Source organism: Mandrillus leucophaeus, unplaced genomic scaffold (genome assembly GCF_000951045.1).
Source record: "Mandrillus leucophaeus isolate KB7577 unplaced genomic scaffold, Mleu.le_1.0 Scaffold131, whole genome shotgun sequence".
In the NCBI taxonomy this organism is placed as follows: domain Eukaryota; kingdom Metazoa; phylum Chordata; class Mammalia; order Primates; family Cercopithecidae; genus Mandrillus; species Mandrillus leucophaeus.
The window spans coordinates 1,943,125-1,967,405 of NW_012101266.1; the positions used below are offsets into that span (position 1 = coordinate 1,943,125).

At 35.6% G+C, this 24,281-nt stretch overlaps 1 protein-coding gene across 4 annotated transcripts in view; it reads right to left on the bottom strand.

Moving 5' to 3' along the window:
- The window catches only part of HSD17B4 (hydroxysteroid (17-beta) dehydrogenase 4), an 88,996-nt gene that overhangs the window by 19,835 nt on the left and 44,880 nt on the right, over positions 1 to 24,281 (bottom strand). For all 4 annotated transcript variants that reach the window (XM_011972845.1, XM_011972844.1, XM_011972843.1 and 1 more), the window contains 6 exons: positions 23,397 to 23,497; positions 20,503 to 20,739; positions 17,844 to 17,895; positions 13,079 to 13,150; positions 11,071 to 11,174; positions 5,343 to 5,408 (listed from right to left, as the gene is read on the bottom strand). In XM_011972845.1, the coding sequence (XP_011828235.1) occupies positions 5,343 to 5,408; positions 11,071 to 11,174; positions 13,079 to 13,150; positions 17,844 to 17,895; positions 20,503 to 20,739; positions 23,397 to 23,497 (632 nt within the window). The remainder of the gene's footprint in view (positions 1 to 5,342; positions 5,409 to 11,070; positions 11,175 to 13,078; positions 13,151 to 17,843; positions 17,896 to 20,502; positions 20,740 to 23,396; positions 23,498 to 24,281) is intronic.

The following is a 24,281-nucleotide window of genomic DNA, read 5'->3' on the forward strand; positions in this document are numbered from 1 at the left end:
AAGAAAACTGTAACATAACACTCACGCATTTGGGGACGTGAAACAAACACTCTGAATCCAAAATCCAAAACCTAAGAAAATAAATAGATGACATACATGAAGAAATAAAAGAGTAATGATTACATTCAAGAAAGAAATTGAAAGAAAAAATCAAAATCATATAAGAAATGAAGACTAAATTATAAGGTACCCAAAGGAGAACACATTCAAATAAAAATCAAATAAGGGGATGGCAGAAAGGGTGGAAATGAACCATGAGAATGAAAATGAGATCAAGAAGGAACTAAAAAAGAACAGAAGAAAAGTAGTTGAAAGACATAAAAAGGTCCAATGTACATATAAATGGAGTATCCAAAGAAAGAAAAACAAAATAATGAAAGAGAACTAATATTTAAAATTTTAATACTATGAAACTAAAAGACCTGAATATACATATTAAAAAGGCCCATCAGTATATAAAGAAGGCTGACCTGCAACATGCAAGACTGAGACATATCCCAGCAAAACCATTCGACTTAAAAGACAAAAATAATCTTGAGGGCCTCAGGGTAAAGATCAAGTAACTTACAGGGGAAGATAATTAGATTGGCATCTGACTTTTCAAAGGCAACATACAAAGTAAGACAACAATGCTGCACCATTTTTAAGAAATAAGATTTTATATCCAACAAAGCTGTCCCTTCAAGTATCTAGGGTAAATAGTTTTAAATAAACAGAAACCAAGGCAACACTATACACATGAGCCCTTCTTGGGGTACCTTCCACAGAAGGAGCTTCATCCAACTAAGAGCTGACTAAGAAGCTTTGGCAAAAGGGTTGACATATTCAATTACAAACATAAAACTGAAAGATGCAGAAAAGTGGAAATAATATATAAATGTTAAATGCTCTAAACAATAAAAACAATGCATCCCCCAAAATAGGAACAATAAGAAGGGAAAAAGGAAGTAAAATAAGCTCTTTTGACTGTTATACAAGAAACAAATGAAGCCAAGGGACAGCAATAAAAACTAAAAAACTAGACAGTCATGGATTAAATGGGAAAATGAGACACTAAGGGCTTTAAAAAAGGCATATACGACTTTTGCTTCTGGCCATAATATAGGACCAGGAATGGACTTATTCTTCCACCATAAACAACTAGAAAAATTATAAAGAAAAAGGTGGGGGTTACCACTGTTCCTAGACATTGGACAGCAGGCAATGCAGGACTACAATTCTTTACAGAAAAGAAACAAACAAGATGAGCTCTGCAACTGTACCGCTTCCTTCTGACAGCAGTTCCCAGAATGCAATTCAGAAATCTCGAACATAGCAAAGTGGTCTCATTGAGTTACAAATATAGATTAGAATTCTGAAAGGATGATGCAGTTGAATTTGTGTGTACTGAAGAGGAGGAAGTTACACAGAAAAATAACTCCAGAAATCTAAATGGGGGTCTCACTGGGGCCATAAAAAAAGGTCCTGGAAGATGATACACCACATGAAGAAAGAGGCCATGTGGGGAGGATTCTAATCACCCCACCCAATAGCTAGCACTAAAACCCCAGATATGCAAAAGAAGCCATCTTGGAACCTTCCAGCCCTGCCCAGCTGCCATCTAAAAGCAGATACACCATTTGCAGCAGAAGCCCTGCCCAGCTGCCATCTAAAAGCAGACACACCATTTGTAGCAGAAGCCCTGCCCGGCTGCCATCTAAAAGCAGCTACAACATTTGTAGCAGAAAGATCACCCAGTCAGCCCAGAGTCTTAGAAAATAATATATCATTGTCAAAAAAAAAAACAAAAAACAGGTAGTAGTTATAAATGTATGGTAATTTTTTTGGTTTCTCAATGATTTGTTTTTGATTCCCAATGATTTATCTCAAACTTTCACCCACAAACAATCAGTGAAGTGAAGGTGACACATACTGGAAACTAAAGACGATGGGTACTGTGGCAGCCTAGACAAAAAGTTCAAACGAATCTTCTGGAGCCGCGAGTGGGACCTAGAACATGGCTGTCAGCAATAGCTCTCTCAGATTCTGAGACCAGAGGATGTCCAAGAAGTTTTTTCTTGACAATTGGTGTATCATACTGTGATCGTTTAGTAGAAGCAGAATTATAAAAAATTATTATAATATTCTAATGAAACTAAATTAAATGCTGGGACTCTTCTAGATGAGATGAATGCTTATGTTGCTTTGATTCTTAATGACTTTACATGAGTTCTTTATGGTCCTAAAGGTCCAAATAAAAATAAGAGAGAAAGAACACTCTAGGAGATATGACCTGGTATTTGCAGCATCTGGAATGCAATCAGTCTCTGCATCTAAAATACAGAGTTGATCAGCAGTTCACTTTAGATGATCCCATCAAATAGTAAGTACTTTCTGGCAGTTATGTGCAAGTGACTCAGATGGTCCAACCAGCATCCACGATCTTTCTAACAGCTTTGTGGCCCCAAAAAGGGGTGTTCTAAATCTGCAAAGATCTCCCACTGGAAGACCTGTTTTTGAGCCTAGGTCTGTTTTCAGTTCAAGATGACAGTAATTGTAATAAAGAATTATATTTTACTGGACACTAGCACTGATATGCCAAATATTAACTTTACTTAATAGGATATGTTTAGTATAAGGTATGTATCTGGGGAAACTATGGATATTTGTTCTCATTTTCCTCAAATACAAAGCCTGACATCTGATATTTACTTACTGTTTGGTCTTTCTAGATTATTGCAGTGGAATTGTCTATTAATAATTATGAAAAACTACAAAGTACACTTGTATTGTCATACTCATTTGTTTTGTTATGTTTTGTTTTGAGACAGGGTCTTGCTCTGTTACACAGGCTGGAGTGCAACGGTGCAATCATAACTCACTGCAGCCTCGATTTTCCAGGCTCAAGTGATCCTCCACCTCAGCCTCCTGAGTAGCTGGGACAATAGGCGTACGCCACCATGCTCGGCTAATTTTTTATTATTATTACTTTTAGTGGAGACAAGGTTTTGCTGTGTTACCCAGGCTGGTCTCAAACTCCTGAGCCCAAGCAATTCTCCCACATCAGCCTCCCGAAGTGCTGGGATTTAAGGTGTGAGCCACTGTGCAGGCCTGCCATACTAGTTTGAAGATGAAGAAACTCTCCTGAAGACATTATAAACAGACATTCCAGAAGTGATACTGGTAGAATTAAAAATATATAGTTGCCAGTTTTCTTAATGATTGAAAAGTTACTAAGTTAATATAAATACCTAACATAAAGTTTATGTATAATGGCATAATTTTTCCTCATTTCCATTTCTCTTAAAGATCTGCCCATGCACAATCATCCTACACTAGTGTCCAATGTGAATGCTCTAATTCTTACCCTTATACACACGTCATGCTCGTCTCCTCTCTTACACTCCATCATTACTTCTCAACACACTGCAAGCCCTACATATCCGGAGAGAGAACAACCCATATACCATCTCAGCGAAGTCCCATTTTTACTATTGAACCCTTCTATATGTCATTCCCTAATGAGTATCCCTTCTCTGAATGTCTGTTACACTTCTACTACAAATCAAAGCCTTGTATTTAAACATTCATTGCTTGGAATAGGTACCCTAGTTATTTCAGATATCTACATCTTGAGTATCCAAGTGTTCCTTCCATTCCTTGACAATAGATGACATTTCTTCTAAGTGACTTGTATTTCTTATAGCATGGATCCAATTTCAGATGTCCCACAAATTCCCTGAAATTTACAACAAAGTTTTATGCAAAATGTTTTTTAGGGAACTGGTATATAGCTTTCATCGTATTTTCTAATTATCATTCAATACAAAATGGCCAAGAACTTCTGCCAAATGATGAGTGCCCATTATTCACACAAAAAATATTGTTGATTTAAAAACTGTATTTTGTCATGCAGCAAAATATTAAAACCTACCTTAAAACTAACAAAAAGTTTTAGTCATCTGAAAAAAAAAAAGAAATAAAACCCCTCTACTTACTGTGTGTAGAAATTCAAACCTTGTAAACTATTCAGCTTTTATTTACAGCAGATACATTTTTTACTTCAGTATAATAAAGAGGTATTTCTTGGGTTTTCTAAACCATGAAACCATGAGCCTTTTCTGTTTTTTAGTACTCTAACAGAATTAGTTTCTTAATTAAGCCTTATGTAACATAAATATGAGTGCATTCTTAAGAAATTGATAAGAAACCATAATGGATGGAAAAAATATTTAAAGGCAAGAATAAAGCAATGTTCCCTCCATCACCTGATTATATGATACAGAAAAAAATTACATATGCACCAACTTTAATTCTCTCTGGCTCATGAGATTACATTTCTATTTGCTAGGAAACATAAGTCCTGCGAAGTTTTCATAGCAAACATACCAAAAATATTTTTTTAACTTTCAAGTTCAGGAGTACATATGCAGGATTCTTACACAGGTAACTGTGTGTCATGGGGGTTTGTTGTGCATATTATTTAATTACCCAGGTATTAAACCTACTACCCATTAGTTATGTTTCCTGATCCTCTCCCTCGTCCTATCCTCTACCCTCCGGTAGGCCCCACTGTGTGTTGTTCTCTTCTAAAATACAACCGAAAAAAATTTTAAGTGAACTTTATGAACAATTTGTTGCTATTACATGCTCACACACTGCATCACTCCAGAGGTTTAAGGATTTTATGCTATATCTGCATGGTTACTCTGCTGGCCATCTTAGAGAAGAATCTTGAAGTCTCTCAAAAATAAACTTACTTTTCTCACTTTTATGGTTGCTTTTTGCTTCTTAAACAAATTTTTCTATGCTCACAGAATTTGTGAACTGACAGGATATTTTATCTCCTTCACCAGAAAACAAATTTTTTATGTCAAACGAAAAAGATTAAATCACCTACTGCTTCTAAGATGCTTTATTTGCCTGTCCTTTAAACTTGGTATAAAATAATCTGTTTCCAAGCAGTGTGGCATTGCTTTCTTTCCCAAAGAGGAAAGGATGACTAATACTTGCCTTTTAACTATTTTTTATCCTGCACTTACTCTGAGGCTTTCATGAAATTCTTCACTCTTAAAGTGGGCAGCCTCTCCAAAGAAAGCACTCCATTACCAACAACATGCAATGCTTTTTAAATGGACTAATAAAAAACCATTTTATATTTTATTTTGGTATCTAGTGGGAAAACATTAATAACTAAAAATTTACAAAAAAATAACTTGCAATCACAGGAAACATGTCTTTATGTTTATTATGTTGAACAGGCCCTACTTTTTAGATGCATAATGTTATACAGTATCAGAGTTACAAATCAACGAGTGTCATCAACCAGATGGATTTATCATTTTTCAAAAATACAATCTTACCTGATTAAGAGAAGTGGTATCTGTAAGTACAGCATCAGGAGGTCTATTAGGTATGGCTACAGCTACCTAAAATTAAGACATTACATGTTAAATCTTAAATGCAAATTATCATTATTCTCTTTAACCAAACTAACATTTGATACACAACCATGTTTCAATACAATAAATTCTGCAAATTGGATAAAAGAACTTTAAAAAAAAAATTCATGTTCAGGAAATAATGATATTTAAAATTTCATAACTCCTAGCTTCATCTACACTATGATTTGCCTGAAATGACCTTTTTAAATGTAAAGAATTATGTAATCAGATTCGTCCTCCAGGCCACAATGGAGAAAAAGTTAAGGACAGTTTTTCCCTATGTAAAAGAAAAAAACAACTACAAGAATTAGACATACAATTCACATCTAAATTGATTCAGTCTTTAAAACTAGTCTTTTAAATCCTTGCATATTTTAATTTGCCATCTTAACAACAGTCAGTTACCAAAAATATTTGAATTATTATGACCCCTTAATGCCAACACTTAAAACTCCTTTTTGATGAAAAGTTTGCAACATCTACAACGTAAGTATCTGAGTGCCAGTTTATGGTTGATTTAAACCAAAGTAAACATAAAAAATTCAAGTAGCTAATATCTACTTTTCAATAATTTATAACAGAGGCAAAATTTTGTTATTCATTTATTCTCAATTAGGTAAATTTTCCACAATAAAGTTTTTGTCCTTTTAAAGAGTTAAGAAATTAGTGATTTTTCATTACTAAAATGCCACGCTTAGACATATTCCCAAACTTATCCTCACAAACCCCCTACACCCAAAACATAAAAAAAGATCATGGGGGAAGTTGCTGCTTCTAAAAACAAACAAAAGGCAGCCTGCTGTTTTTCAAAAATCCTTGCATGAATTACACTCCTGTGCTTCAGTTGTATCCAGTGTATTTCGCAGGTTTTATCTACATATTTATTTTCAATGCATTCTACTAGCTTTTGGAGGACTTGACTTCAATCTATAGGTCCTGAGCAGTCTTTTAAAATTTCTAAGTACCAAGAGTTCTCTGAACCTGTCTTGATTCTGAGGGCTGCCTGATTAAAAATAAATAAATGAAAATTAAAAATTAAAAAATGTTGAGTACCTTTTATTCCACAAAATCCATTGTATGCCATGTATACAAAGGGCATTCAAGATGGACAGTGCTGCCATGGTAGTTTTACTGTTAACAGACTAGAAACTCGTTTATGGCACAGGGCTTCACCATGACTTGACATCATCTCTGATTTTTTTCTCAAAGCAACAAGTGATACTTGTGAAAAGTGCTCAGAGAATGGTATCTAGTTTAGATTATTTTCTGGTCTACAATAATTCATTATTGCCCAATATTAAAAAGAACATAGAGGGAGCCCAAGGTGGATAGGACACCTGAGGTGAGGAGTTCGAGACCAGCCTGGCCAACATGGTGAAACCCCATCTCTACTAAAAACACAAAAATTAGCCAGGCATGGTGGTGGGTGCCTGTAATCCCAGCTACTTGGGAGACTGAGGCAGGAGGATCACTTGAGCCCGGGAGGCAGAGGTTGCAGTGAGCTGAGATCGCACCACTGCACTCCAGGCTGGGCGATACAGCGAGACTCCATCTCAAAAAAAAAAAAAAAACAAGAACATATAGTTAAAAAGGAAAAACAAATAGCATGTTATATTTACTTCATCTAATACAGCCTCAGACTTGTATTATTTTACCCTTTCTAAAATAACATCTTCACTAAAAGCTTACAAGTTTTAGGAGTAAATATAACATTTCCAAGCTTTTCATTCAGACAATGCCACTGCATATGTTTGTGCAGTGCATAACTTGCCTTAGGGTTCTTAACAACTCATAATTTGCTACCGGTGAAAAGATACAACCTCACATAAATAATACTCAGTTAATACCTGTCCAGGTAATTTTTTCACATCCAAGCAATAAGAGAGTACAATTTTTTTTTTTTAAATGTGGGCCCAGGACATTGTTTTCATATAGTATTGATCAATATTAATTTTTCAAACAGCTTTACTGACTCAATACACATATAATTTGCCCATTTAAAATGTAAAATCCAGTGATTTTTAGTATATTCGCAGAGCTGTCCAACCATCACCAGAATCAACTTAGGCACATTCTCATGTCCCCAAAAGAAAACCTATACCCATCAGCAGTCACTCTCCATTGTCTCCTTTCTCCTCCAGCCCCTGGCAACCTCTAATCTACTTTGTGACTCTACAGATTTGCCTATCCTGGGTATTTCATATAAATACAGTATGTGGTCACTTGCTATCAATCTGAAGAACTTTCTTTAGTATTTCTTGTAAGGCAAGACTGCTAACAACAAATCATCTCAGTTTTTGTTGTCCAGAAATGTCTTTATTTTGCATTCATTTTAGAAAGATCATTTTGCTGCTTATAAAATTATTGGTTTTTTTTTTTTCCTTTCAGCACTCTGAATACATTAGCCCACTATCTTTTGACTTCCATTGTTTCTGATGAGAAGTCAGAGGTCAGCTCTTAATCTTATTGGGGTTCCTTTGTAAGTAATGAGTCATTTTTTCTCTCATTATTTTCAACATTTTCTTTTTGTTTCTGGCTTTCAACACTTTTACTACAATGAAGAGAATATGGATCTCTTTAGATATACAATCTATTTGGAGTTGACTGAGCTTCTTGGATGTATAATGGTTTTCATAAAAAGCCATTATTTCCTCAAAATTTTTTTCTGTTCCTTTCTCTCTATCTGATACACCCATTATATGAATGTTAGTGTGCTTAATGATACTCCACCTTTCTCTAAGGCTCTTCATTCTTCTTCCTTCTCTTCACTGTGGTTCTCTCTGTTCTTTAGTTTGTATAATCACTATCAATCTTTAAGCTTTTTTGATTCTTTCTTCTGTCAGCTCAAATCTACATTTGGCCCTTCAACAGTAAATTTGTCATTTCAGTTATTATACTTTCAGCTCCAAAACTTCTATTTGGGTCTTTGTAATAATTTATATATATTTAGTAACATGTAAGCATGGTTTCCTTTAATTCTTTGAACATAATTATAGCAGATGGTTTGAAGTCTCTCTACTAAGTCCTCTCAAAGGCAGTTTCTGTTGCCTGTTTGTTTTTTCCGTCTATGCATCACACTCTCCTGTTTCTTCCATGTCTAATAATTTTTTGTTGCTAACTGGGAATTTCAGATAATAGATTATAACAACTCTAGACACTAATCCCCCACCCCTTCCAGGGCTTGTTGCTATTGTTTATTTATTTAGTAACTTAGCTAGACTCTTATATGTGAGTCTATTCTCCCAACAATGTACAGCCTCTGAAATTGCTCCTCAGAGGGTGCGCCTTGAGTCTGTGCAGTCACCCTAGGATGACACTGGTTTTAGCAGGACTCTCTTTGACTGTCTCTCCTTGCTCTCTCTGTTAAACTGTCTGCCTCTTTTGGTATCATACCCAGTTGTTAGGTTCCATTAATTGCCAGATGACTGTTCTATTTTTTTCAACAGGGTCCTGGGGTATAAATTGTTCAACAATCTGATCCAATTAAATTCAAGCCTCTTTGCAAGGATAGTCGTTGAGGCCAGTCTTTGAGGTTTGTTACAATCCCAGGAGGGCTTTTCTTAGCTATCTCTTTCCCTGGTTCTTTCTAGTAAACGTCTAGCTAGGCTACACTTTAGCTTCTGCTGTTATGGAACTACCAGCCTTCTCTTAATTGCTTATCACTACAGTCACACCTTGTTTTTGAGGGCATCCTTGAGCTTGAAATTCCAAATACTCAGTTACAAAAAGAGTCTGTTTCCTTGAGAAGAGGGTCAGAGCTTTGTGTTACTACAGGCTTCCTCTCCCTCTAGGCAGAACTTCTGCAGGAATGCTGACATACTTCTCTCCAAGTGATACACTTGCTTTACAACAATGAAGCAGGGCAGGTGTAGTAGCTTCTGTTCTTCTCAGCCGGCTCTCCAGCCATGGAGCCTCCATGCTACGGGAAAGCTAGGGGCAAGTGCAATCAGGGCCCCAGTATTCTTAGCCTGCCACAGGTAGGGTAAAGTTTCCACTCTGTAAGTAGTGGCTGGATGGAGAAATAGAGTCTCACAAGTCAGTCACTTTTACCTGGAATAGAGCATCTGCAATTCAGAGCTAGTGAGAAGGATAAGAAAAGTTAATAGCCTGCCCCTCCTGGGAAGACAGCACAGCAGAGGGCTCCTACATTCTTGGCTGCAAATGCCTGGGGTACAGTTTCTGTCATGCTCAGCCAGGAGAGGAAGAACAAAGGGAGGGGTTGTGGCTCAAATGCCACACAGTCTCACTGTTCTTACCAAAATATAATAGATTTTCTTGAATAAATGTTTCTTTGCTTGCTCTATACCCTTAGGACAATTTCCAGAGACATTAAATAGCTGTGTTTTAAAATAACTTTTTACAAGTCATGGTTGTTTCACTGACAAGAAAGTTCAAGGAGCTTCTTATGCCACCATTCCAGAAGCCTTTTCCCAATACTGCTTTCAATAATACTTCATTTACTACAGAAGAATATTCACTACAGTATAATCTTATTGCCACAAACAATTTAAAGGTAAAGCCAGATTAATGTGAAATCCAAATTATTAAATATTGTTAGGAAAAAAGTTTTCAGAATCTGAGAACAAAAGAATAACCAGAATTATCTTGCATAAGAGAAATACTTAGGTCCGTTAATAAATGAAGGTTTTAATCCATATAAGGATCACTTGTGTTCAATTTTTCTAAAAACTTTTGGGATCTGCAAAGATTGTACAAGAAAATAACAAATATTCCCACAATTATTTCAGATACATTATACTTAACTCAGCAAGGCTTTTCTACGTATAAAATATGTTGTATACAGAATACATAAACACGAACAGCACTTCGAATTCAAGGAATGCACTCTAATTCAAAGTACGGATTACCAAGTCTCTACACTGTAAGATTACATGTATGGTAATATAAGATCAATATACAGTTGACCCTTAAACAATGTAGGGCTTGGGAGCACTGACTATGCAGTCAAAAATTCACATATAACTTTTGACTCCAATAACACAAACCATCAATTGACACATATTTTGTGTTATATTATTATATTCTGTATTATTACAATAAAATAAGCTAGGAAAATGGCTGCTGCCTCATCTGAAATCAGCACATCCATGGAGGAAGGAGTCCTGCTTTGCTGCATCATCTATCCCAGGGTTTAATGTTGGTAAATGAGTAACTCTAGCATTTGTACAAGGCTCCCTAGGACTCCTGCAGCCGTCGACCAAGCCCAGGGACATAATTGAATCTGGAGTTTCCTGGGGCCTTGTTTTGAAAAAGACTTGACATACACATAGAAAGAAAGGCATAGAAATAAATGTTCACTTGTCTCTGCGAAAAAAAATAACAACAATAAGCTAGGAAAAAGAAAATGTCATGAAAATCATAAAAAAATGAAAGAATATTTACTATTCAGTAAGTGGAAGCAGATCATCATAAAGGTCTTCATCTTCATCATCTTCACATTGGGTAGGCTGAGGAGGAGGAGGAGGAAGAAGAGGGGTTGGTCTTGCTGTGCCAGGGCTGGCAGATGTATAAGAAAATGTGCCTATAAGGGGGCTCATGCAGTTCAAACTCATGCTGTTGAAGTCTCAATTGTATAGATAAGAATCCTTAACTACACATATATTTTGCTTCTAAAGCCATAGCTTACCTTGACTTTGTCTGATGTCCGTTTTCCACCAAAGCCTCCAGAGCCAACAAGAAAGAGAGAAAACTGATTGTGGCATATAAGTTCCTTCTCAGAATAAGAATAGACTGAAAAGTAAATAAAAGAAAAAAGAAGTTACTACCAAAAGACATAACTAGTTAACCAAGATAGGTTCAACAATTCCTGTCAAGGTTTCAAAAACAAAATCCAATTACTGAAAGAGTTCTAACATGTACAGGTGTCCAAGTTTGGATTACAAAGCATTCATTTTAATCCACTCATACGAGACTCTGAAAGGCAGAGAGAAGAGGAGCTTCAAAAATCCTTTCTTAACTATGAAATAGCAGTTCTTTCACTTTTCTTAAGGCTCTCCAACTGCTATTCAGATTCCAGTTATTTCCACCTTAAACATTTCAAATAATCCCACTACCTGTACTTAACCACACTCGAACTTACAAACATTCTGCCAAAGCAGTCAAGAAGAGCATGGAGAGGAAATAAGTGGGAATGAAGGTATAAGCCACATGAGGGCAGGATCATGGCTGTTCTGCTCACTCTTTATTTTCCCATCAACTAGAATAGTTCCTATGCAGAAGAAAGGGCACCTAATAAGTGTTTATTAATTAATAAATCAGTGAATAAATGATATGAGTGAGCAAGTGAGCAAGTAATGAATAAGACAGCTGTCCCTCTATTTACTAACTTACTAGGGACAGATTATCTGTTTCATATCTAGCTCAGCAAACGTAGAAATATGATTTTAAATTGCATACTAAAGAAAAATCTAATTATAACCAAAAATAAGGAAAGGCATGTCAATGTATTTCAAATAAGATTTTTATTTTTATCACACAGACAATTGAATAACTAATTTCACCTATACTTTGTCTACAAATTCCAATATACTAAGGACCATTACCAAGTTGTATTTCAATAAATGGAACAGATCAAGAGAGAACAGTAAAAATTAAAGCAAGGTTTCTGCAGGGCTTTTTTTTTTTTTTGGTATATTACATTTGGTACAATGGTGAGAAGACTAAAAGAGAACTGGGAGTATAGTAGCCAAGTGTTGGCCAATGTCTGGAATGACAAGTATGAAAACCTAAAAAGAGAAGAGAAAGGAAGAGAAAAAGGAGGAGAAGAAAGATAAAAAACATACATAATATTTAAGAGCATCAAAAATGTTCTCAATTGATTATTAAGCAAAAATAAAGTAAGTTCCAAAACAGCATATACAGTATAACCTCCTACGTATTTACAACAAAAATGATAAACTTATATTCCAAATATTAAATAATGTCAAACTTTATACTGTTCTTAGTTGCCAAAATTACTGACAACAAATACCTACTTTTTGGTTCTTAAACTTTAAAACTCGTAAATTTTAAATTTATAAATCTAAATTTAATTTTTAAAATTTACAAATTTTAAGCATCGTATCTTTACCTTATGTTTAATTACTAGTATTTCAACATTTATTAAACTACTATAATCTTTTTTCCCCACTGCAAATAAAATGCGGCTGTGGTGTTTAAACCACATCATAAGTTCAAGTCTAGAAACTTATAAAAGCGTAAGTCTAGGAGCCTAACTACCATTTATAAGAATAATTCAGTGGTCAAATATGTTCCAAGGTCCAAATAACTAACACATTAAAGAATACCTAAAATACAGCCTAACTGTCAAGTGAGGACTATCTAATATTCCTTCCTGCCAAAAACATACTCCAGCAAGCTTAATTCTCCTCTACATTATCAACACAAGCCACATTTCTCACCCTTGTGCTTTGGTTATGTTGTTTTAAATCCAATGAAATGCCTCACCCTTCCCAGCCTGAGCCCAGAAATTCCCCTCCTTCTTCATTTTTCTTAAAGAGTTTAAAAATGCTTACCTTGTTTTCTTACAAATTGGAAAACAAATACTAACTTATTAATCAACTTCTATGGTGAAGTATTATGTCATACACAAAGCCTATCAATCTAATATATTATAAGAATTGTAAATAAATTACCATCCATAATAATCACTACACCGGATCCTTTATCTAGGACATCAGCAACAACTGCTTCACATTTTAATTTTCCTAGAAAGAAAAGTAAAAGAAATACAGTGTCTTAAAAACCAAAGATTACTATAATAAGCTGTGAAAGAATTTAATAGCATTTCCACTGTAAGCTCAGCAAAACTAAAAAACTATGGTTTGAAATAATGTTCCTGAACAACAGATGCTGGAGAGGATGCAGAAAAATAGGAACACTTTTACACTGTTGGTAGGAGTGTAAATTAGTTCAGCCACTGTGGAAGACAGTGTGGCGATTCCTCAAGGATCTAGAACTAGAAATACCATTTGACCCAGCAAACCCATTACTGGGTATATACCCAAAGGATTATAAATCATGCTGCTATAAAGACATTTGCACACGTATATTTATTGCAGCACTATTCACAATAGCAAAGACTTGGAATCAATCCAAATGTCCATCAATAATAGACTGGATAAAGAAAATGTGGCACATATACACCATGGAATACTATGCAGCCATAAAAAAGAATGAGTTCATGTCCTTTGCAGGGACACGGATGAAGCTGGAAACCATCATTCTCAGCTAACTATCACAAGATCAGAAAACCAAACACCACATGTTCTCACTCGTAAGTGGGAGTTGAACAATGAGATCACATGACACAGGGAGGGGAGCATCACACACTGGGGTCTGTCAAGGGGTGGGAGGAAAGGGAGGGATAACATTAGGAGAAATACCTAATACAGGTGACGCGTTGATGGGTGCAGCAAACCCCACCATGGCACGTGTATACCTGTTTAACAAAACTGCACGTTGCGCACATGTACCCCAGAACTTAAAGTATAATAAAAATAATAATAATGTTCCTGAACTCACTAGAAAAAATAATTCAACATTAAAAGCAGTCAGAATACCTGAATCACTAAATTTCAAACATCAATATTTCATACATTAGATTTTTTTAAATAACCATTGGCAATGTCAAGGATCCCTCTTGGTCTCTTTTGACCCTGTTATTCAACAAACATTTGTTGAGCATACAACCAATACCATTTACCCCATTTCTTCCTAAATTTCTATTCAACATAGTACTGTAAGTCCTACCCAGAGCAATGAGGCAAGAAAGAAAAATTTTTTTAAGACATCCAAATAGGAAAAGAAGTCAAATTATCTCTCTTCACCAATGATATGATTCTATACCTAGAAAACACTAAAGACTCCATCTACCAAAAGGCTCCTAGAACTCATAATGAGTCAAGTAAAAGTTTCAGGATACAAAATCAATGAACAAAAAAAAGAGTAGCATTTCCATACACCAATAATATTCAAGCTGAGAGCCAAATCAAGAATGCAATCTCATTTACAATAGCCACAAAAAAAAATAAAGTATCTAGGAATACATCTAACCAAGGCGGTGAAAGATCTCTATAGGAGAACTATAAAACACTGCTGAAAGAAATCACAGATAACACAAACAAATGGAAAAACATTCCATACTCATGGGTTGGAAGAATCAATATTGTTAAAATGGTGGTACTATTCAAAGCAATCTGCGGATTCCATGCTGTTCCTATGAAACTACCAATGTCATTTTTTACAGAATTAGAAAATATTATTCTAAAATTCATATGGTACCAGAAAGAACTAGAATAGTCAAAGCAATCCTAAGTAAAAAAAACAAAGCTGGAGGTATCACATTACCTGACTTGAAACTATACTATAAAACTACAGTAAACCAAAACAGCATGGCACTGGTACAAGAAAAGTCCAGTGGAAAAGAACAGAGAACCCAGAAGTAAATACACACACCTACAACCATCTGATCTTTGACAAAGTTGACAAATACAGGGAATGGGGAAAGGACTCCCTATTCAATAAACGGTGCTGGGATAACTGGCTAGCCATATACAGAAAAATGAAATTAGACTCCCACCTTTCATCATATACAAATATTAACTCAAGATGGATTAAATATTTAGATGTAAGACCTCAAAGTATTAAAATTCTAGAATAAAACCTAGGAAATACCATTCTGGACATCAGCCTTAGGAAATAATTTATGGCTAAGACCTCAAAAGCAATTACAACCAAAACAAACATTAACAAGTAGGACCTAATTAAACCATGAACAGAATAAACAGATAACCTAAAGAATGAGAGAAAATATTCTCAAACTATGTATCCAACAGAGGTCTAATATCTAGAATCTATGAGGAACGTAGTTCAACAAGCAAAAAACAAATAATCTCATTAAGAAATAGGCAAAGGACATGAACAGACACTTCTCAAAAGAAGACACACAAGTGGTCAACAAACAAAAAAAAATGCTTCACAACACTAATCATCACAGAAATGCAAATCAAAACCACAATGAGACACCATCTCACATCAGTCAGAATGGCTATTACTAAAAAGTCAAAAAAATAACAGATGCTGGTGAGGCTGCAGATAAAAGAGAACATTTACACACTGTTGGAGAGAATGTAAATTAGTTCAGCTACCACGAAAAGCAGTCTGGAGATTTCTCAAAGAACTTAAAACAGAACTATCATTTGACCCAGCAATCTCATTACTAGCTATATACCCAAAGGAAAAGAAATCATTCCACCAAAAAGACACATGCACTCATATGCTCACTGCAGCACTATTCACAATAGCAAAGACAGGGAATCAATCTAGGTGCCCATCAATGGTGAAATGGATAAAGAAAATGTGGTACATAGATACCATGGAATACTACACAGCCATGAAAAAGAACAAAATCATATGCTCTGCAGCAACATGGATGCAGCTGGACATCATTATCCTAAGCGAATTAATGCAGGAACAAAAAACCAAATACCACATGTTTTCACTTACAAATGGGAGCTGAACTCTGGGTACACGTGGACATAAAGATGGGAACAACAGACAATGGGGACTACTAGAATGGGGAAAGCAAGACCTGAAAAACTACCTGTTAGGTACTATGCTCACTACTTGAGTGATGGGATCTTTCATATCCCAAACCTCAGCATCACACAATACACCCATGTAACAAATCTGCACAGGTACCTCTTAAATCTAAAATAAAACTTAAAATTACTTTTTAAAATAATAAAGTTTTATAAAACCAAAAAAAAAAAAAAAAACCAGACAGAAAAGAAAGTACTGCTGTGAGGTTTCCTTCACTCCTTCTAGTGGTTATTTTTAACATGATGAGGGTAAGTCAGCCTATGACACTACCAGTATAGCCAACAAATGAGCCATTAAGAGATGTTGCTATCAGTCTCCTGATGCTTGACACTCTACGCCTCATCAATTTGTGTGTTTTGTAAACAGTAGTAGATTATAAACAGTAGTCGTGACCTTGGTTTTCTGCAGTTTAAAAGGTTCCAAACCACAAGCATATCATATTTTAAACATTCACATTTACTAGTAAATTTTAAAACTACTTAAAGAAAATGCACAGGCTCTACTGAGAAAAAATAATTCATGAGAAATATAACTTGAGGCTAAGGAGGTAAAAAAATTAAAAAGTTATTCTCTACACCTTCCTATTCACATCACTGCTCAGTTATAAACACTCTGGAGTACACATCTAATTTCTCTTTTCGTATTTTAAAATCCCTAATAGCAGAAACCTATCTTACACATTTCTACTTCCCTTATAACAATGGTTTCCAAGTGGATCCATAGGGCTGGTTACATATGAAACCCTAGTCACTGTCACCAACACCACCACCCCACCACATACATACATGCACACATACACACACATACACACACACACACACACACACACAATTTCCAAGGTTGGGATTGAGAATCTACATTTTAAATTAACAGGTAATATAATGTAATAACTCGGGTGATTTTTATATGCTGCCAGGTTAGAAAATTACCTACTACCTAATACTGTGCCTTGCAAATACTGGATATCCAGCAGATACTTGATCAATGCACAATCACCACAAAGTGTACTGTTTCACATAAAAAGAGCTGTTTTGAAAACTTACGCTATAATGCTTACGCTGAAATAAAGCTATGCAGCTTCAAGCAATAAAAATCTCATGACTTTTTTAGAAAAATAAAAAGGTTTAAGAAAAATATTCAAGTAGGATTCTAGCTACTTGCTGACTTCTACATTGTATAATGTGAAATGACAAATATTAACAAAACATTCCTTTTTGTATTCTACCACCTTATATGACCAGAATATAATTAGACAACATTCAAACATCAAAATAGAGAAATAAATATATCAAATTTATAAATAAAGAGATTTACTAAACAAGTAAGATATTATTGAGAAAAGTAAAAATGATTATTAAAGCAGACTTGTTTTTATTTTCTCCAAAATAGAAAAAAAATGAATTACAAGAAATTCTGTATCTTTTAACATTGTTTGCTTTATGAAAATCAGTATAAATACCTGAGAAAAGAACAATAATCCTAAAAACCATAACAGATTATACACAATCACTAAGCTTAGAGCACACACACGAATGTTCCTTTCAGTTGTTAATAACATATACATCAACAGAGATAAATTATGAAATAAATTTTTAAGACTATTAAAGGACAAAGCTTAAGGTGACACAAAACAGGTACTAGTTGACATCAATCTACTCTAATGGCTCACATGCGCATAATAATTTGTGATATGTTTTATTAGGTCACTCTATACCAGTTTAACACACTGATGTTATTTAGAAGGTTAATCAGGAAATAAAAGTATGGTATTATGGAATTGGTATATCAATAACTCACCTGCTCTGGGAAGTGGTTTATATAACTCTAAGTATTGCTCTCCATGAAGAACCTAAGTTAGGGTAAACAAAATTTCATTAGCAAACTTTCTTGCTCCACAGGTTCTGCCTGTGGATACTGCTACTCGCCAGTGACACTTTACTGTCCACAGGTTCACATTTCTTCCCAAGTTATCTATCTCTGTTTGTCTTCTTCTTCTTAATCATGTGATTCAAAAATAATCAATCCCCCAATCTCAAGACAGTCAGCTCTTCTGGAGCAGAGAAGATATATTTGTGTTCTTTCTTGGCATTCATAAAGTCTTGTTGACTGTTAATTACATATTATTTGCCAAGAGACAATAAACTAGGCTGTATTCCCAGAACTTATAACAGTGCCTGGAACACAGCGGCCATCCAATAAATATTCATTGAATAAGAGTGAACAAATGGGCCAGTGCTAGTAATTTCAGGTCACATATACCAAATACAAATGACACAACTAAACACAAAGAAAAACCTTACAACCATGTTCAAAATGAAAGCACTGTCAATGTGAATATCCCTTTCTTGTAATACTTTGTAAATTATCTACAAAGAGTAGATACTAAGGATACTGTGTAACTTAATAGCCACTTAACCTCAATGTATCAAACAAAGAATGCACCAAGGTATGTAGGAAAACAACAGGACAGGAAAACCAAAACCTGAAGCATACACTCAAATGACCCCACTTTCACTGCAGAGGGCCAGTTTTCCAGTCTTCCTCAGAATGAAGAAGAAGAAAAAAGAAGAAGAAAGAAGAAGGAGGAGGAGGAGGAGGAGGAGGAGGAAGGGGAGGGGAGGGGGAGGGGGAGGGGGAGGAGAAAGAAGAAGAGAGCACAAAGAAGAAGAAGAAGGAAGAAGAAGGAAGAAGAAGGAAGAAGGAAGAAGGAAGAAGAAGAAGAAGAAGAGGAGGAAGACGACGAAGAAGAAGTGGTTGATGAGAAGACAAATGAAGGTTGGCCTTACTGTGTCACACAGCCTGAAAAACTCAAGGTAAGAAGACTAGGATTCAACTTCCAAGATGTATGAACACCATTTACAATTTCCAATTGTTAGGGGGAATTTAGAAACATTTGTTTTAACTTTTTGCATTTACACTGTTCCAAGTATACAGCAACTAACCATGGGAGTGTGAATGAAACAGCAAACTGCCCAGCACATATTTCTTGTCTTCCTCCAACTTCATGAAACACTCTAATAAAATAAGTGGCCATCAACTTAGAGCAGCAATGAACTAACTGATCCACCAGTAAATAGGTTCTCCAATCAGTCAAAGTTACAGATACCAGCTCACAGCCCCATGATTCAAAAATTATTACCAGGCTCATGACCTGAATCTTACTCCAAGAAATAAAATATACCCTATCTCAAAGAACTTCTCACCATTGTTCACTCCTCTTTCTTGACACACTTTATTCATTTGGCTTCTCAAATACCCCATTCTCCTGATACTCCCCACACCTCATCAACCATTCCTGTTCAGTCTCTTTTTGCTAGTTCCTCTGCATCTCTTCACCCTCTCAACATTGCAGGGCCTCTAAACTCAGGCCTTTTCTCCACTTACTCTCACACATTAGGTGACTTCATCTAATCTCCAGTCTTTAAACATCACCTAAATGCTAAGGACCCAGTTAGACCCCTCCCTGAACTCTAGACTCATATATATTCAACTGTCCATTCTTACATTTCTACTTAAATGTGTAACAGGCACCTCAAACATATTTAAAACCAACTCCTGATCAACTCCACCTTAAAATAAATGTGTATGTATAAATTACACATGCCATATGTAACTACTATACATATTAAATACACTATACATAATTATACATTACATACAGATATGTGTAATGTATAATTATATACAAGGTATATATATGCACCCATATATGTGTGTATATATATATCATTCCAGTTATCCAGAACAAACATCTTCATCCTTGACTCCTCTTTTCTAACCCTCATATGCAGCACTTTTACTTGGATTACTATAATAGACTCTTAAGTGGTTTCTCTGCTTTCATGCTTGGCTCCCCTATAACCTATTCTCCAACAATAGCAAGCTTGAGCCAGTGTGTGAACATACCCAGATCATGTCACTACTCAGCTCAGACTGACAAATGGTTTCCCATGTTCATCAAAGTATATGCTGAAATATTTACAATTACTCCATGGCCTTCTCCTACCATTGGCCCCTTGCTCACTCTATAGCTATGCTGGCCCTATTACTGTCCCAAAAACAAACCAAGTATGTGCTATTTGCCTTACATACTCCTCCCTGGCTTGCTTCTTCACCAATGTCATGAGGTGAGAACTATCATATCCATTTTATAGATAAGGAAACTGAAGCCTAGAGATGTTATTTGTCAAGTAAATGGCAGAGAGAGGATAAATAACATTATGCCAGGGTTATAGGACTACACGTATTTACTATTTTCTTCTTTTTGCTGGCATTTTAAACAAACTATCCCCTTTTTCTTAAAAAGAAAAATCAAAAGATATGCTAAACTAACCACTATAAATAATTATATAAATATATATATGCACACTACACACATATACATATAAGGTATGACATTTATGAATAATATTTACAGAAATAGAAAAGCAAAATAAAGGTTTCTTATTAGGCATACCTTTGCAAAGTTGATTGAAAGCCCAGGAATTTCTGCTAATCCTCCACCCATTAGAGACTTCTGACCTATGATAACTCCGAAGGTGGGCAAACAGGAGAAATCAGAACTTCCTTCATAAACAAATTTCAAATCTTTTGGATCCTTGACTGATGCTCCCACTCCAAGGGCATACATAATAGCTTCTAGTTCCGTATAAGCATAAGAAAACGGAGGGAGTTTCTGGCCAATAGCTCCAGCCTACAGGACAGTTTTAAAAAGTAATTTATTTCATTGATAACTTTTCAAAACTATTAACTTCTTACATACCTAGTTTTGTTTTTGAATAGATGCGAATACAATGTCAGTGAATTTGATGGAGCATAATTATTGCAATTATATTTGATTTTTTTAATAGAAACTAATTAGGTAATCTGTAGAAAAGGACTTCTTTACAATTAAGAACTTTTTTATTGCTTGCTTCTTGCTAACAGATAGTATGCCTCATACTCAACTTTCCTGGCTCTTATTCAGCAATTATTAGCTACCGAAAAAACTAAAAAAAATGAATTTTTAGCTCATAAGATCTAATGTATAAAATTCGCTGTAAACAAATGAGTAAAATGCTGCTTAATGAATGTAAATTTGATTGCCTCATAATGGTTTTGGTTTGTTTGTCTGTTTTGAGACGGAGTCTCGCTCTGTCGCCCAGGCTGGAGTGCAGTGGCGAGATCTTGGCTCACTGCAACCTCTGCCTCTCGGGTTCAAGCGAGTATCCTGCCTCAGCCTCCCAAGTAGCTGGGACTACAGGCCCATGCCACCACACCTGGTTAAATTTTTTTTATATTTTTAGTTGAGACGGGGTTTCACCATGTTGGCCAGGCTGGTCTGGAACTCCTGACCTCTTGATCCACCCGCCTTGGCCTCCCAAAGTGCTGGGATTACAGGCGTGAGCCACTGCGCCTGGCCCCTCATAATGTTTTAAAGTAAAATAAAATTTAACTTGAATTTCCTTCCCAGGGATATCCTTTGTCTAACTGGATATTGTCTTTTTCTACTTAGTGATAATACTCGTAGCTAATAAGTGAAGTACATATTGGGTTATAAAAGAATAATGTCCAATTTTTCAATCATTTTTATTCAAAAGTAGAAGTCAGCAAACAAGCACCAAGAGCTAAAATGGTTTATATAGGTTGACTAAAAATAAGAAAAACAGAAAGAATATGTAATAGAACACAAGCACTGTGCAGCCCACAAAGCCTAAAATATTTACTATATGGCCCTTCATCAAAAAGGTCTGCCAACCCTTATTTTAAGGAAAAATCACATTTATATACTGATTATATTCTCAGGCTTAAAATTAGAATTTTAATTTTCTTTATCACAATGCCTACTATAGGTTACAAAACACCAGAATCTAATATGGCAAATGACTTACTTCCTCCTATTTATCCAGTACAGTTTTTTTTTTTAAGAAAGGATACAAACAGGAACAGTAAATAGGCAAATTTCACATGAGCTATAATCACAATCGTTCTCAAATTTCTGACACAATGGGAAGCATTTTACTTACAGCCATGTTGAAATAGTTCTAAAATACTATATTGATGCTTCCCTTAAAAGAAATGGACCCAAAAGAGCACTAAACTAGATAGATATCCTTTTCTAAAGAGTTAGAAAATGTTACTAAAGTAGGATTATTGATGGTCAAGAAAAAATACTTGTCATACAGTTAGATACAGAAATCTAATTGTACTGAAAAAGTAAAAGTTTAATATTTGAGCTTATGTTCAAATTCTATCAATATTTAGTATATATTTTATATACAGTTTTATCATCACTCATTTAGCAATAAATAGCTTAGAAAATAATTTTTGTATGTGAAAAAAGTTGCAAAATTATTTACATTTCAAACAAAATGTTGCTGATTATAGGCACTTCACTTTCAACATAGAGGTTTAAAGCCTTGTGTGCGTTAGGCAAAGGGAAACACAACAAAGAACCTGGGAGCATAAAACCTCCAGGAGTCATGGTGTCATAGTCTCCCCTCCCAAATACAAATTCCCATACAACTCAAATCTACCTAAAGTCAATTTAAAGTTATCCTTAAAGAGATAAAGAGCTATAAATGGGTAGAATGAGAAATGTATATGGAAGACAGTCCAGGCAGGCATAGATATCAGGACTAGATATCAGTTTAGCCACCAGTCATTTTATCGACAGTTGAGATAATCCCTTTCTTCCTCTTCTATCCAGTACCTCCCTGAGTCAATTTCCAAACAGCATTGCAGAGGGTGAAAATGAGGTTGGCTAATGCACCACTCAGGCAGCTAACTTGATTCGTCACACCCCCTGATGGAGCCTACCAAAAATTATATGTAACTAAGGAGTATCCCTCTGAAAAGTTCATGATAAGCTTTCAGCAGCTGTTTCTAACCAGGAGAAGAAGCTGAGTGGGTTACCTCCATTCTCCAAGCCCCACTCAGCTACTAGGTAAAACCTTGGAGACTGATACCCAATCGCTCTGATCTCCTTTCCCACTAGGGAAAAGAAATGTATGGTATACAGTCCAGAGAAATCCAAGAGAGAGAAAAGGAGAAATTAAAAAGACGAATAAAGTACTCCGGACAGCGTTAGAATTCATCCTGAGCCACCTCTTCATGTGGCTCAACCATCCTGAATTCTCTGTATGTTGAAATCAGGCTGTATGCTATAAAGTCAATCATAAATGATTTCTGAATAAATCCTCTATTTTAAATTATCTGTGCCACTGCTTCTCTCCATTATTAGTGACTGAAAGAAAGTAACTGCGTCCAAAAGAAAAAAGAAAGAAGTGGGAGAGGAAGAAAGCAGGGAGGGAGGAAGGGAGGGGAAAGTCTCCAGATAAGGCAAAGGCTTTAGGCTTTTTTCCCACTTACAAATCCTGATGTTGCTGTAGACGTTGCATGACTAGTATGATTTGCTGAAACTCCTTCTGAATCTATTTTACTTAGAACTTCAATTATACTGCCAGTTGATTCTAAAATTAAAAATGAAAAACAAAAAAAATAAAGCTTTGTTAAAGATGTGACTAAGAAAAGCTACAATATGCTACATAATTATTCCTATAACATTCAGCAAACCTGCTACAGAGCCTCCATTGCCACTCATGAACTGAATGTATTATGATAGACTATTGAAGGAAAAAAACTGCGAAAGACTGAAATTGACCAAACATAAATGGACATCTTCAACGAAATACAAGGCATTGTCTAGCATATCCTTCCCTGGTTATCTGATTCTAAGGGGGCTCTAGGGCTTTCCAAAGTCTTTAAGCTATTTTACAACCTTTAAAGAGAAATACTTGTCTATAGACATGCAATTTGTCTGGAGAGATCACTGATTCCTTTTCTCAACAGATTTCCATTCTTTCCAAGATGAAAGAATACTGAGATTACCTCTTCACCCCCGCTCCCAGTTCTCTGTACAAGTAATAGCTCTGAAGATAGTACCAAAAATTCTTCCAGAGAAAATCATCATCAAAACCAATGACTCCAGACAGGGATCAAAAGCGGCTGTTCTGTGGGTCTAAAAGGTTAACAAAGGAGGCTCATGGGGCATCCACATACCATAAGATATTCTGAAGGCCCTGGGACCTTTCTAACAAACCTAAGCGACATGGGCTTCCTTCTGAACTCAGACAAAACCATAACCAAGGCTGGGCGCAGTGGCTCACTCCTGTAATCTCAGGACTTTGAGAGGCCAAGGCTGGCAGATCACTTGAGGTCAGGAGTTCAAGATCAGCCTGGCCAACATGGTGAAAT